This window comes from Chrysemys picta, chromosome 8, assembly GCF_011386835.1.
Source record: "Chrysemys picta bellii isolate R12L10 chromosome 8, ASM1138683v2, whole genome shotgun sequence".
NCBI lineage: Eukaryota > Metazoa > Chordata > Testudines > Emydidae > Chrysemys > Chrysemys picta.
Window position 1 is genome coordinate 64053068 of NC_088798.1, and position 16128 is coordinate 64069195.

The 16128-nt window shown below is 50.3% G+C and overlaps 1 protein-coding gene across 3 annotated transcripts; it reads left to right on the forward strand.

The window, feature by feature from the left end:
* The first annotated feature begins 3857 nt into the window (after window positions 1-3857).
* On the forward strand, window positions 3858-12536 carry LOC112058883 (allograft inflammatory factor 1-like). 3 transcript variants are annotated; one of them, XM_042858058.2, is made up of 6 exons: window positions 3858-3953; window positions 4048-4103; window positions 8482-8548; window positions 9431-9472; window positions 10858-11020; window positions 12231-12536. In XM_042858058.2, exons 2-6 carry the CDS (start codon window positions 4062-4064, stop codon window positions 12400-12402), a joined length of 486 nt encoding a protein of 161 aa, XP_042713992.1. In that variant the 5' UTR covers window positions 3858-3953; window positions 4048-4061; the 3' UTR covers window positions 12403-12536. The 3 variants fall into 3 exon arrangements, with proteins under 3 accessions (XP_042713992.1, XP_023956748.2, XP_023956747.2); XM_024100980.3 differs by having other exon boundaries at window positions 3871-3971; XM_024100979.3 differs by lacking the exon at window positions 3858-3953 and having other exon boundaries at window positions 3964-4103.
* The last annotated feature ends 3592 nt before the right edge of the window (window positions 12537-16128 follow it).

Genomic DNA, 16128 nt, shown 5'->3' on the forward strand with positions numbered 1-16128 from the left:
AGCCCTCTGTTAATGGTGAGAATCCCAGGGCCTCGCTAGCTTAGGGAGCCTTTCCCCCTTAGCCATTGTTTGAAATCCAGCCCCAGGCAGTCAAGCCCACTGTCGCCCCCAGTTGCTCTGCATTCGGGGCCCTGGGGGAAACACGGTGATGGCTCCGAGTCCTATTTATTTCTGAGGGCCAGGCACTCACATCACTAACCCCACGGCACGCCTGGCGCTTCCCAGCCAAGATGTCCAAGGACTGACCAGGACCTGGCAACAGTGTGACCCTCTTGTGGCCCCGCCAGGTTGGGATGAGGCCATTACAAGAGCAGTGGGGGGGCAGAAGTCATGGGTTGTTTGCCCAGTTGTTCCTTGGGTTGCCCTGTTCTGTGGATCACTAGGAGCTTAGATCCTGTGGGAGACCAAGAACACCCGAGAGGCGGTGGAGCCCACTGGCGAGCTGCTTTTCCTTTATTCTGAGGTGCTGAGATTGAAGCAGAAGAGTTGTGCCAGGAGATGGCAGGGACCTGCAGGCTGTGCACAGTGCCACAATGCCAGGGGAAGCCTAGGCTAGGTCAGGACAGAAGGGCAGGAAGCCTGGTGAGTTGGAGGAACAGGACCTGATGGGTCGCTGCTCCGGCGATTAGCCAGCACGGCCCCCGGGGCTAAGTGCTTGGCGCGAGCCATCCGGGCGAAGGGTTGAGTGGAGCGTCCCGAGAGTAGACAGCACAGCTGGCTGAGACTGGGGGAGTGCAGCTGCGGTCAATCTGCGAGAGCAGCTCCAGGTGAGGGGGACAGCACCTCTGGCCCACAGAGTACACTGCCAGCAGAAACGGTGGGAATAGAGGGGAGTCAGGAGTAGGCTGAGCTAACGGTTCTGGGCTGGGAGATGAGCTGTCCATGGAATAAACAGCACAGCTGACTGGGACAGAAGAAGATCCCAGCCCAGGCTGCAGCGAGGGGTCCAGGTGAGAGAACAAGGTCCGCTCGAGGGAGTAAATGGCGTAAGTCCTGGGTAGAGATGGAGTAGGGCTCCGGCCAGCCGGGGCTCCCGGGGCCAGGTAAGGCACTGAGCTCCTGTCCATGGAGTACACCGCGTAGCATCTGGGCACAGGCAGAGTGGGGCTCTGCTTAGCTCGCTCCATGGACTCCCAGGGAAGGGACAAGCTCTGATCCCTGGAGTAGAAGCCCCAGCTGGTGGAGAGAGGAGGCGTACAGCTGTGATCCACATGGGACAATGCAGGCACAGGCCTGGCCGTGGGGTAGACAAAGCGACTTCCTGTGGTGGGAGGTGTGGGCCTCGCCATGACCTGAACCCGCGGCCCCACCAGAGGGACTGTATTCAGGGGATGGTTGTAGAGAGCGCAGCTCGCAGAGACGGGGGAAGTGGGACTCCGGTCAACCTGAGCCAGCAGCTCCCGGTGAGGGCACGTCCTGCGGCCCAGCGGGTGAAGTGTGAATCTGCTGGGCAATGGAGGCTGATACCCCAGCACTCGCAGGGACGAACCTGGGTCCTGGGAGGAGGCAGCGTGGCTGGCTGGACCAGGACAAGGGGGAACCATGGCAGGTGTCCCAGTGCATCTCTGTCCCTCCCTCACCGCCGTGATCAGCTCACGTCTGCGTCTGAGCTCGTTGCTCCCTGGCCTGTGGGGGGAAAGAGAAATTGGTCACACGGCGCTTCCAAGGGTCTATTTCCACCTCGCTGCCCTGAGTGGCCAAGCCCCCAGCATGCAGAGAGAGTGGGGCCTGCAGGAGTTTCACATGCCACTCGGGGCACCTTCCCGCACAGAAATGTACACGCTCCACTCCCTACCCAGCACAGTGCGTGCACCCTGCACCCAGGCCAGAGCACAGCTCAGGCGAGTTGTGTTATGGGGCACTGATCCCCTTCTCATCCCAGCACAGGTGGCTCTGCAAGGTGAGCCCAGGAGGCATTCTCCACACCACAGCTAAAAGATCTACAAGCTGACCCCATGCACTGGGCAGGCAAGTACAGAACTGGGCCTATCTGCCTCCACACCCTTTCTGGCTTTGCTAAGCAATATTTGCTGATATAGTAGAATATGTAGGACCTCAGGATAGGATAATGACTCACCAGTCAGTCTGGGGCTATTCAGACTATGGCATGGACTGCTCTGCCATACCTGCCTCCTCCTTTAAATGGGTGGGATTGAAAAGACACCTGCCTTCCTACTTCCTCATCTCATAGAACACTCTAATCTCCTGGGAAACTCAGTCCCCACCCCTCTGGTCACACCTTGCTCCTGGAACTGCCCCACTTTCCCCAGGAAAGGGTCTCACCACCTCTGCCATTATCCCCCTATGCAGCTCATCGGTGGGATCAAACCCACCTCGATACGTAGCACTAGCAGCCTTATAGACCTCGTCAGTGCTCCAGTCACTCGCTGGAGACACAGACGGACATTCTGCCTGCCGCAGGGAACACATTGATCCTTCCTTTGTTTCTAAACTGCACCATTAACCCTTTGTACCCTGCACCTCCCCAGCCTCCCCTAGCCATGGCTTACCGTAGTGTTTAGCGCGGGTGCAGCTAACTGCTGACCCTTGTGAAGAGCATCCTGGCCCCAAAGAGAGGGACATTTCCTGGCGGTGAGTGTGACTTAGTGGGTGTGGGGATTTTTACTCCCTAAGAGCACTGATGCTGGGGCCACTCTATCACCCTCGCTCACAACACTGGCCCTAGCTGATTTCTCCCCAGTAGCAACAGAACAGAAATGAACTCACCCTGCACAAGGGGCTGCGGACACCCGAATGCCACCCAGCTCCCCTCCCAAATTGAAAGCTGTTCTCTCTGCCGCTCGCTCCAGTCCAAGCTGCGGGCTCCCTCCACAACGCGTGTGGCAGAAGGTTCTGAGCCCCTTGTCACATGGTAAAGCCATGACATCCCACCCTGGCTCTGAGCCACACCTGTGTACATCTGGAGCAGCACTGGTGATGTCAGTCACACTACTCCCGATTTACCCTGCAGTGACTGAGAGGCCCCCAGCTTGCATTGTGGGGCTTTGCACACTGCTTGCCCAAAAATGCCTTCTGGCTGGGCCTCTGTCACACACCTGTGCCAGCTCCCAACACAGCACAGCTTGGATTTCGTTGGTGCGATCCCACCAACGTTCCTTATGATCATTCTGATAGGCGGGTGGGTGTTAATGACAGAGCTCCAGCTCCCACCTTGGTGGTAATATTCTGGGAAGGGTGGGGGTTCTCAGGTTCAGATTTTGCCCTGGGCCCCCAAAACCCCTCTGTGCAGCCCTGCCTCCTGCTGGTGATGTCTGTCTACAGCAGCTCCCCAGGGCAGCAATTGTCTCTTACTATGTATTTGTATAGCAACTAGCACAATGCTGCTGCCTTGATCTTTGTCTGGGGCCTCTGGAATATAACCAGGCCTCAAAACCAAGCCAGAGCTTAACAGACAAAGCAATAGCTGCTCCGCTGCCTGACATGCAAGGAGTTTTCTGCTAACAGCCCACTGAACGCTGTCCTCTCCTGGCCTCCGTACCCTACCCCTGTCAGCCCAAACACACACTGCAGCTACGTCCCAACATTTCACTCGCACGCTTTAAGTGATAAAATCCCCTGCAATATTTGTAAAGTAGATTGTTAACGATGCTCAGATGCCCGTCTACTAACCAGAGCTAGTTGCTCTCCCATAACCAAGCACACAATTATGTGAGTTAAGTGACCCCCTTGTCTCTTTAATATCTTGGGACCCACATGGCTACAGCACTGCAGCCCACGAAGAGCAATCAGCTGATATGCATCATGCTAAGGGCCTTGTCCCCCCTGCTTCTGTTATTCTCAGTTGCCTCAATTTAACTCTGACATGCTTAATGTGACAGCTGCCTTTCAACTAGGCAAATCCCTCCAGTCAGCCCAGGCCAAAGTCAAGCCAGCTGCTGAAGTGTATAAAAGGGAGGGTCCTCAGTTATGCTAACAAAGCTGGTCATTCTATTGTAAGGAAAAAATGGCTGGTAAAAAACTAAATTTTCTGTTGGGCTTTAACATTTTTAGTTTTTTTGTTTTAATTTTCTCTCATGTGTATTTTAGCAAAGGATGGTGAAATGCAGGAGAAGCAGAAGAAAGAATTTTGTCTAGTTAACAAGGTAGGTGCAATAAATTTTCTAGTTCCTACCATGTTCTTCCTTTATCTAAGGAACACAGGATTAAAAAAAAACCTACTCAGTATGTTCAATTTTAACTTTTTAAAAAAAAAAACAACCAAGAATAGATGGAAATCAAGGATTCCTGAGTCTTCAGCCTACGATAAAGTGGTGTATATCTTCTCTTTTTGTCATCAACTTTGTGACAGTAAGGTAAGATAAAGATTGACTTATAGTTCTCAAAATAATAATATAATAATTCCTATTTCATTAAGATTATCTTCAAGGGAATTTCTCTGCAATCTTCTTGTGATAAGATGCATTTTTGATCATGCAGAAAGCACATAAACTGCTTGCCAAGAGATTTCAGCTAACCCCTAGCACTGAAAAAAAACCTTTCATGCTCTCCCATATGCTAGTAGAATTCTCACCAATGCCCCATTTATACACAATGTCTGTTAATTGTCTCTTCTCAACTTGCCCAGGAGGTAGGTGTTGACTCCCAAAATAATGTACCTGAAGATTTATTAAACAAAAACATATGTATTGGCTAATGTCAATAGACACCTTGAGGGAAAGCAAATCATGAAGTTAAGCCAAGAAAAAGACTTGATTCTACTTTCTCTTACCCTGGAGTAACTCTGGCTGGTGTAAATGTGTGGAATCGAGTCTCTCTGTATTACGTGGGTTCTGAATACATTCTTCACTGCATTAGGAGACAAAGTTCATGGTCCAGAAAGTAAACATTAGCTACTCCAGTAGAGGAGGCCCTAGAAATGCTAGTGACTAGTAGAAAATTGACTTTAAGCCAATGAGGATGCAGATATTTGCATATGTGCTCTAATTGGCTCACACCATTTCATGCTCCATTATTGACCTGTGAGGAGGTCAGCAATAGAAACACAGCTGTTGGTCAGCTGTGAGCTTGGTGTGGTTTTACCTCTGTAACAACATTGTTCATGGAAGCCCTGCTCCCCAAGTGACTTTGGTGGAGAGCCTGGTAAATGAGCAGAGCCAATAGCCACAAGAACCCTCCACACCCATGAAATGAGGCTCTGTTGTGGTCTGCTGCTGTGCTGGTCTCTCTGTATAATGGGGGAACGAGCCCCAATGGAGGTGTATGCTGGTAATAAGGGTTGGGCCCAAGTCCTGTCATTCAGACAGGCGTCCAGATGTTCCCAAAGTGTGGACGGTCTTCTAGAGGCCTGGGGCGTGGCTTCAGGCCCATGGCCATGAGCTGTCTTCCCATTCCACAGCCTCTTAAAGCGACAGGCCTTCTCTCCCAGTTCACAGCACTCAAGGCCAGCAGGGACTAGATTTCCCACAGTTTCCCCCTATATTGAGCCCTTAACTTGTCTGGCTGCAGCATCTCCTCCAGAAAGGCAGCCAGACTCCCAGAGGTGGAGACTCCACCCCTTCCCTTGGGAATTTGTTCCAATGGTTGTTAACCCTCGTGGTTAGACCTGTGTCCCTATTTCCAAATGGCAAGAGTCTGGCTCCAGCTGCCAGCCACAGGGTCTTGTTCCGCCTTTCTTGGCTAGATTAAAATGCTCTGTAGTCCCTGGCGTTTTCTCCCCAGGAAGGAACTTAGGCACTGTAATCAGGTCACCTCTTAGTCGTCATTTTGATCAGCTAAATGCTGTGAGAGACCGAAGAGCTCAAGCAAAGGTGTTTTCTTCAGCCCTTGACTTGTTTTTGTGGCTCTCTTTGGCACTCTCTCCAACACTTCCATGTTGTCTTTAAAATGTGACACCCCCCCACACACAACTGGAGACAGTATTCCAGGTCTGCTCTCACCAATGCCATGTGCACAGAGGTCAAATCACCTCCCTGCTTTCCTTGTGTAAAATACTAAGGTTTATGAAGATGGGGCTGTCTAATCATGGATTCCCCCTTTGTGTTCAGCTCTCATGAATGCAAGATATAAAGGGGGATGTAGGAGCTAGGGCCTAAGAGGAAAGGTAGTTGAGTGGGAAGGGCTCAAGACTGGGACTGGCGAGACCTGGGTTCAATCCCTTTCTCTGCCACTGACTTCCTGTGCAGTGTTGGGCAAGTCACTTAGACCCAGATCCACAAAGGTACTTGGGTGCCTCTGCAATCCACAAAACCCCCATTTGGCTCCTGCCAAACCCTGCAGGTGCCTGAACTCACTTGATGTCTAAATTTTCAGGGTGGAAGTTCCCTTGATGCCTATGTTTCTGCCTTTGGGCATGCATGCTGCTGTTTCTCTGTGGGTACCTGGATGCCTAGAGCACTAGTGTGAGGCACAGACCAAGAGACGGTAGTGTGATGTTATTGACATGAACTGTGAATGTATAGATCATTGTTGCAACCAAGGTCCTATAGTTGCACCAAATCTTGTACAAAGGAGGTCGAGTAAGGTGTCTATGGAAAGGTTGTAATTTGCTGGTTATGCTGTGTGTGTGTGTGATTTTTGTATCATAAGTTATGAATATTGCCTATGTACTTGTATCTCAATATGTTTGAGTCTAAGTAGCTTCAGTGAAGCATTTGGTCAGCTTCTTGAGAAAAGACTATTCTCAGTAAGTGCCCAATCAAGAAACACTTAACTGACAATGGACTTGAGAAACGCCAATCCAAATCTGAGCTTTCCTGGGAACATTCAAACTAACATGTAAACAATGGCGTCTGCCTGCAAAAAGCTGAATCATTCATGGACATGTGACTTGCCCAGGTGGCTACAAACTCCACCTTGTTGCTGTGACTTTGCACAGAAGACCAAAGGGGTTTCCACCCACAAGAGAGAATATAAAAGGCCCTGGAAGCCTCTCCATTTTGTATTCAGATGGCTCAAGAGATGCCTGAAAAACTGGAACAAAGGTCTGTAACTACAGGGGTGTGAGTGATTGCTGGACCCAGGCCATAAGCGACAACGCTGGTCTGAAAAGGATTGGGCCCAGACTGGGAAGGAGTCTAGTCTGTGAAAGAAGCTTATTGGGCATCTCTGAGCGTGAGATTTATCTGTATTCAGTTTCCTACTGTATTAGGCTTAGACTTGCGTGTTTTATTTTGCTTGGTAACTTACTTTGTTCTGTCTTTTTTATTACTTGGAACCACTTAAATCCTACTTTTTATACTTCATAAAATCACTTGTTTATTACTGAACCCAGAGTAAGTAAGTAGTAGCTGGGAGAGCAAACAGCTGTACGTATCTCTCTATCAGAGGGCGGACAATTTAGGAGTTTTCCCTGCATAAGCTTTATACAGAGTAAAATGGATTTATTTGGGGTTTGGATCCCATTGGGAGTTGGGTGTCTGGGTGCTAGAGACAGGAGCACTTCTTAAGCTGCTTTCAGTCAAGTCTTCAGCTTTGGGGCACATGGTTTGGACCCTGGGTCTGTGTTGGAGCAGACTGGCGTGGCTGGCTCAACAAGGCAGGTTTCTGGAGTCGCAATATGGCAGGGAAAACGGGCTCAGAGGTAGTCTCAGCATGTCAGGTGACAGTCCCAAGGGGGTCTCTGTGACCGAACCTGTCACAGGTAGATGTTCCTCTGCTTCTCTCACCTGTGGTACCCAATCTGATGTGCTCAGAGGCCACCTAACCCATCAGGTCCTGATCAGAATCTGGCTAGAGGAGGAACCCAACTTTTAGCTCAGGGATTAGAGCACTCACCTGGAATGTGGGATACCCAGGTTCGGTTCCCCCATCTGCCTGAGAGACAGACAGTGACACACTCTGCAGGACCAGCTGGGCCTGGCCCCTGGGGGAGACAGAGGGACAAGCACAGTGCTGACCCTGAAAGACACTAGAGAGAGCTTCTGAGTCTGGGGCTGGCAAAAGAGTTGGCCTGTAGGCAAAGAAGCTCTCCCCTGATTTTGGTCCCTCCTGCATTTAGAGAAGGACTTCGTACGTTCCTTGTAAATATACAAGATTGTGTCCAAGAAAATGCCAGATTCTGTCAATTTCTGTTTGCCTCTGGAGTGCCCTGGGGGGGGGGGGGGAGGGAGGGGCTGAACTTTGACTAGCCGCTAGGAGGCTTGAGAACTCCGAGCCAATGAACTGGGAAGCATGTAGTGGTTAGCTTCCAGTAGCTGGAGCAGGAGAACACAAGGAAGAGAGTTTCTTAATTTTGTCATTTATTCCTCATAGTAGTTCCAGGTATTTGTGTGGAATCTTTTCATGGCTAAACTTTTTTTCAACCCATGGCATTTCACAGCTGGCCTGGCATAGCAGGGGGTGCTGGAGTTCAGGCTGAAGGAGTCTTGGCAGAGCGCATACCCAGGACTGAAATAGACTGATCCAGAGGACACCTGGATAGGTTCTCACCATGTCCCCCTACATGAGTGCTGATACTTGCTCATTGCTTAACGTGAGCTATTGCCAGGCCCGGTGACCAACTCCCTTCTCTTGCCTGGACAGGAGTACCTGGCTGATGAACCATTCCGAGACATTCCAAATCTACAGGCAAAGCTTGATCAGCTGAAGGGTGAGTCTGTTCCAGGGAGACTGGAGCTGAGAAGGAAATGGTTTAGTGCCCTAAAAATGCAGCTGAGTGTTTGGGCTTGGGGGGTGGGGGGGAGAAAGTTGCTAAAGCAGCGGGAGGTGTAATGATCTGTGCAAAATGCTCTTCTAACTCCCCCCTCCTTCTCCTCCCCCTCCCCTCCCCAAGAACTAATCAATACATACAGACCCTGTGTTGAGATTGGCCACCAGTGCCATGTCCTGCTCTCTGGTGAACAAGCCAAATGCAGCCCATGACTTTATCCCCTGGTTAAAATAACTTAACTGTTGAGTTGGCATGTGCTGGTGATGTGGGGGCATCACAGCCTTTGGGCCAGATCCTCATCTGCTGATTGCTGGCTTACCCCAGTTCAGGATCTGGCTCTTGATATCAGAGGCTCAGATGAAACCATCAAATACTTGAGAGCGAAGCCAGCTAATCTGAGGGAATGCTCCTGAAGAGCAGCTAAGTTTGCCCGATGGGAAATGTGTGAATTGACATGTGAACTACAGATGCTGCTGGGTCAAATCTAGCCTTTAAAAATGAAAATAGTGTGTGTGAAGCCAGTCTTCTCCATTCTCCTTCTTCTTTCAGTGGCAAGAGAGAGAATGGGGACAAAACTTTTTTTTTTTTTTTTTTACAAAAATCCCCTGAGAAACTTTGAACTAAGTGATTCTAGCATGGAAAAACAGCTCCCGTTCTTCGGCCAGGCCCCTGCAGAGCATGGGGGACGTTGGCAGTGCAGGTGGCGAGGCAGTCACCATGGAAGTGCGCACAGAATGGCTACTGATGTAAATCAAGGAGTCGATGCTGCACTCAGCCTTAGTAGACAGGTGATGACTGACTCTCTCTCTCACTCTCTCCTAGACGTGTTTATGGGATATGATGCCACATGCACAGGAGAAATTGGTAAATTGACGCTTAACTCTTTGCTTCTGACTGCTGCTTCCCTCCTCCTCCTCCGCCAGAGCAGATCTGAAGGCCCATCTGCTGCACCAACCTATTGGGGTTTGATGTATCCAGGTCTCGGTGGAAGCCGAGCATAGTTAACATCCCCATATTTCACAGGGGTGGGGGCCCTAGGCAGCTCATTGCACCTTCACAAGAAGATCCCTCTCCCACCTCCTCCCCATACTCCCTCCCCTGTGCAGAAGCAAAACATGTCAATGCTGGTTACTTGTGCCCATTGGCACCTTGAGACTACCCCACTGCCTGCTGCAATCTTCCCCCTCCCCTGGAACTAGATCTCCCTTGGTGCCAGAGAATCAGGTCTCTGGTGCTGAGGGCTTAGCATTCATGCTGATGGTGACTGAGTGGTGAGGCTGGCAGCTACCATCCTAGGGGAACAGAGGTGGGTCCCACAGCTCTCCTTTGCCAGTGGGTCCCTTAATGCTTCTTAACAAGGGAGAAAAATGCCTGATGCCCTGAGATGGGGAGAACTTTGAAGCCATGCTCAAGTGCTTGCTGGGTGGCTTCCTTGACTAGCTGATGCAAGACTTATGGGTAATGAGTCATTACCTCTAGAAAGTAGGTGGGAACTCTTGAGGGGGTGGCAGTGGGCTGCCTTTGCCTCCACACATGAGGTTGGTATGCCTCTCTGAGATGTAGCAAGTCCAAAAGTTTCTGCTACAGTTGCACAGTTGTACAACTTCCTGTTGGTGAATCTGAAGTTTCCCCATCCCTGCACTGCCCATGGTGCTTTTGCATTTCAGTAGACTAATCCTGGATGACTGAGAGCAGGGCCTCTTCACATGCATGAAGTACATATACAGTCCCATTCTTTCCCACAAAAACAATAGTGAACTTGAAGGATATGTTAGAACCCATGGCAGGATATTCACCTTGACCAGCTGTCCCCACCAGAGAGGGAGATCATGCCACCTTCAAAGGTCTAGCATTAACCTCTGAGTGAAAAGGGGGAGGGGGGAGTAGATATTTTGGAGTTCAAGTTGTACTCTATGCTTAAAGCCTTTAGAGGACTACCCAGATTAGAAGACTATATCAGATTCCTTTGACTCATTAGACTAAGGAATCCAGTAGCACCAATGCTACTCTGTAGTACTCTCTCCTTCATTGTAAAGCACCTACCTAAAACCACCCCAGCTGTTTCTACTGGGTTTATTCTCCGTGTAGATGCTGCTTAAAACTCTCCAGGCCCACATCTGAGTAATGCAGAACCAGTGCTGGAGCAGCAATGGGGAGGGGGATGTGGTAAATGACCAAATAGGTCTCTTCCATCTCTAACCCCTGTGATCATGTGATACAGACCATATCTGAGCCTGGTGTTGTTTCAGATTATCCAACAATGAGCAGGATACTGCAGGAGTTTGGGGTTTTCCAAAGCCCCTTGGAGCTCAAGGCGCTGGTCCAGGAAATCACAGGAAACACACGCAGCACTGTCCCTTACAAGGACTTCACTATGGTTATGCTGGGCCGCAGATCCACCATGTGCCAACGGTACGTATGAAAGCATACCTGCATCTCCAGGCTTGGACCTGGGGAAGGAGCTGAACGTGCTAATGATCGAAAGGATTTGATTTGTGGTTTTGGTTGTTCCCTGGGTGACACTTGCCTTCCAACAAAGGGCAAGAGGAGCTATTGGGAGATCCGCAGCTATTTCCCGTCGCTGAAGTATCTGGGCACTAGCATGGTACAGCTGTTGTAGAGAGGGTGGAAGAGCTGACCTAGTGCAAAGCTTTTGTCCATTTGGTGATCCCTGGGCCTTTAACTGGTTAGTTACCCAAGAAGCTAGGGGCCCAACTCTGATAAGGAAACTTTAGTATCTCTGTGCTACCAAGGCAAAACAACTTATTCTGACTAGGGAATCAGACCTCCCTCATCCATTTGAGGTTAGCCACGTTTACCAATGGGCTGGAGGACTAAAGATTGCAGGTCACGTTCTACCATAACCAGCATCCCATACAACTCCACTGAAGTCAGCAGGGCAGTTTTCAGAACTACAGAAGGACAAAACCTAGGCCACAGCCTGCCTTGGTGTCTGGACTCCAATGGGAGTGGCACTTGGGGTCATGTCTGAGGGCAGCACTGTGGCTCCTTGGCAGTATGAACTGGACCAGAAGCTGGTCTCCATTGAATTTGAATGGTGTAGTCAGCCCAACATCATGGAATGATAGCTGAAAATCAGACTCTGCCCGGCTCTAGTCATTTGGTCCCAAACTTGAGGTTCTAGGGGTGGAGGCATCAGGGGTATTCCCAGCTTCACGCTATACAGTGACGTGTCTCCATGAGACTCTTCACCACTCACTTGAGGTGTGAACATTCCCCTGCTGTCTTTGCAACCCATGTTCTGGCCCCAGCCCACTGGTGCAGTCTAGTTGGAGATGACACCAGCCACTCCAACTGCAGGAGTGGAAAGATCAGGGCTTGGGGAGACTGTCTAGTTAGTCATCCAAAGACCTTCACGGGTAAAGCAAACCTTCCTCTTCTGGGGGAGTCTTTTCAGAAGAGTTTGGGGGGGAAGGTGGACTTAGGCAGGAACTAATTGTTCATAAGGGGTATTAAAGGCAGTGCTCTGCTGGGTCACTGCCCTTCTGTGCCTTAGCTTCCCCAGCTGTAACGTGGGGGTAAAGATAAGAGCTAGGATGTGTCAGTGGTGGTTCCCCTGGCTGTTGTCATGAGACCTGCTGTTCACTCTCTCTGCTGCCAGGATCATGCACTACAATGGGAAAGGAGGAGGAGCCGTGAAGAGGCCCAGCCTGATGAATGCTGGCTCCTGCATAACCTACTTGGAATGCACTCTCTCCAGAGTCCCCTCTCCTCTTACCACTCTCCCACCACCACCTCCCCCATCTCCAGCTGATGGCTGCTCTGAAACCTAGCCAGCTGCCCAAGAAATGTGGAGACTGACTCACGTCGTAGGCGGGAGAGCCTGCTGAGAAGGCAAACCAAATGTACTGTGGTAGAGTGCATCCAGCTCAGACCTTCCCCAATAAAGAGCTGCCTAGCAACAGTGCACTGTAGCAAGTCTGAGCTGCTGCAGCAGACGAGCAGAACTGCTGATTGCTGGCATTATATAGGGTTACCATAATCCAGCAAGCAAAAAAGAGGATGGGAGGAGCCCCGCCCCGTCCTGCCCTAGCCCCGCCCCATCCTGCCCTAGCCCCGCCCCTGCCCCTCCCACTCCCCCTCAGAACCCCCAACCCTCCCCCTGCTCCTTGTCCCCTGACGGCCCCATCCTAACTGGCCCCCTAGGACTCTATCCCCTACCTGTACCCTGACTGCCCCAACCCTTATCCACACCCCCACCCCCAGACAGACTCCTGGGACTCCCATGCCCCATCCAACCACTCTCCACCCCCTGACAGCCCCCCCCAAAACTCCCGACCCATCTAAACCCCTCTGCTCCCTGTCCCCTGACTGCTCTGATCCCTCTCCCCACTCCTGCCACCTGACAGCCCCCCCCAGAACTCCCAAACATCCCCCCCACTCCTTGTCCCCTGACTGCCCCCTCCTGGGACCCCTGCTCCTAACTGCCCTCCAGAACCCCACCCCCTACCTAAGCCTCCCTGTTCCTTGTCCCCCAACTGCCCCCTCCTAAGATGCCCCCCAGGATCCTACCTGTACCCTGACTGCCCAAAACCTTATCCACACCCCCACCCCCAGAAAGCCCCCCCCGAACTCCTGACCCCCCCGTCTCTTGACTGCCCCCTCCAAAACCTCCCTGTCCCTTCTCCGACCCCCTGATCCCCTTGTTGTTGGCCTTTCTTCGCCTAATGTCTCGGTGAACTTGCTCAGGAACTGCCTGAGCCGCTCATCGGCACGCTGGGCAGCAGTGGGGGAGGAGCTCCAGACTGCCGGAGCTGATCTGCGAATGCAGGGGGGGAGTGATTTCTGCTGCAGGGGGAGGGAGGAGGAGGAGCTCTCTCTGGCTGTCGGAGCCCCATGTAAGTGCACCATCCGGCCGGCTGCACTGTTAGCCGCGCGTGCTCTGCATGGGGGGGGAGTCTGGACATTTACAAATTCCCCCCGGATGCTATTTTTAGCTTAAAAAGCTGGACATGTCCGGGGGAATCCAGACGAATGGTAACCCTACATTATAGCTGCGCCTAAGGGCCCTGTTGTGGAAGGTGCTGTGGGAACATAAGACAGTCTCTGTCCCAAAGAGCCTACTGTCTAAACATAATCAGACAGGTGGCAAGGGAAACAGCCAGAGGGAGGTGAGGTTATGCGTCCCAGCTCTCAGCAGGTCAGTGGTAGAGCCTGGTATAAACCTGAGCTCTTCCAAGTTAGCACCTAGAATCGTATTTGTCCATTGTTCTTACTCAGGTTGTTCAAGAGCATAACGTCCAGACTGGGTCAGACCAAAGGTCCATCTAGCCCAGTATCCTGTCTTCCGACAGTACCCCAGAGCGAATACCTAGAATAGGTAATCATCACGTGATCCATCCCCTGTCGTCCATTCCTAAATTCTGGCAAACAGAGGCTAGGGGCACCATCCCTGCCCATCCTGGCTAATAGCCACTGATTGGACCTATTCTCCAGGAATTTTTCTAGTTCTTTTTTGAACCCTGTTATAGTCTTGGCCTTCATAACTTCCTCTGGCAAAGAGTTCCACAGACTGAATGTGCATTGCATGAAGAAATACTTCCTTTTATTTGTTTTAAATCTGCTTCCTTTTAATTTCATTTGGTGACCTCTAGTTCTTGTGTTTAGGAGGAGTAAATAACACTTCCTTATTTATTTTTTTCTCCACACCAGTCATGATTTTATAGGCTTCTATCATATCCCTCCTTAGTCATCTCTTTTCCAAGCTGAAATGTCCCAGTCTTATTAATCTCTCCTCATACGGAAGCTGTTCCATACCCTAATAATTTTTGTTGCCCTTTTCAGTACCTTTTCCAATTTCAATGCATCTTTTTTGAGATGGGGAGACCACATCTGCATACTTTATTCAAGATGTGGGCATACCATGGATTTATTGATCCCTTTCCTAATGATTCCCAACATTGTTAGCTTTTTTTTGACGGCCACTGCAAATTGAATGGGTGTTTTTCAGAGAGCTATCCCCAATGACTCCAAGATCTTTCTTGAGTGGTAACAGCTAATTTAGATCCCATTGTTTCATATGTAGAGTTGGGATTATGTTTTCCAATGTGCATTACTTTGCATTCATCAACACTGAATTTCATCTGCCATTTTGTTGCCCAGTCACCCAGTTTTGTGAGGTCCCTTTGTAACGCTTCAGTTTGCTTTGGACTTAACTAGCTTGAGTAGTTTTGTATCATCTGCAGATTTTGCCACCTCACTGTTTACCCCTTTTTCCAGATCACTGATGAATATGGGAACAATACTGGTCTCAGTAAAGACCCCTGGGTGACACCCCTCTTTACAGCTCTCCATTCTGAAAACTGAACATTTATTCTACCCTTTGTTTCCTATCTTTAACAAGTTACTGATCCATCAGAGGACCTTCTCTCTTATCCCATAACAGCTTACTTTTCTTAAGAGCCTTTGAGTGACCTTGTCAAAGGCTTTCTGAAAATCTAAGAACACTATATCCAGTGGATCACCCTTGTCCACATGCTTGTTGACCCCCTCAAAGAATTCTAGTAGATTCATGAGGCATGATTTCCCTTTACAAAAAACATGTTGACTCTTCCCCAACAAATCATGTTCATCTATGTGTCTGACAGTTCTGTTCTTTACTATAGTTTCAACCAATTTGCATGGTACTGAAGTTAGGCTTACTGGCCTGTAATTACTGGGATCACCTCTGGAGCCTTTTTTAGAAATTGGCCTCACATTAGCTAGCTGCCAGTCATCTGATACAGACAGAGCTGAAAGTAAGCCATTCCGTTCTGGTACCGTGTAGTGGCAAGAGCTGGTACACAGCCGACCGTATTGACAGGGGGCAGCTTCCCCAGGCTGGCAAGCACCCTCACACGCTCTTCTGGGGCTAAGTACCTGAGGAGAGTTGGGGAGGGGGACCTACGTACAACTTACGGCTTCTGTTAGATATTATGAACTTTGTACGTAACTATATCAAACCAATTGCCAAATCACGCTATGCCTTCACCTTGCCTCTGTAGCCTCTGGAGTGAGCTAAAACCCCCAGGAGGTGTCAGGCGAAATTCTTGCAGCCATTGTGCAGGGTCACTAAACTTTGATGGTCTTCTATTCAAATGGAAACCACCTTGGGCAAAAAGCTGGCCAAATGGAGAGAACAGATTCTGCCAGGTGGGCTAGTAACCAAATAATCATGGGCTGGGAGACTCCAACTACCTGAGGGTGAGTGGGGATCACACGATAGGTGATAGGGAATAAGAACTTTATAAAGGACAGGTGTGACTCTTGCTCTCTCTCTCCAGCCATTTCACCACCTCACCTGCTCAAGCTGGGGGGAGCTGCTGCAGCAGAGGGAATCTGCCTAATTTGACCCCCCCCCCTTCCCCTCCTCCCCCCAGTCTCCCAAGGAAAGTGGGTGAGCTACAATGTGGGGCAGGGAATTCAGGTGTGTGGTGGTTTCTCGATGGTCTGTGCCCTCTCTGAGTAAAGTGTGCATTTGGTTGAGAGGTCCTTAGGCCAAGCCTGGCTCTATTTGCTTC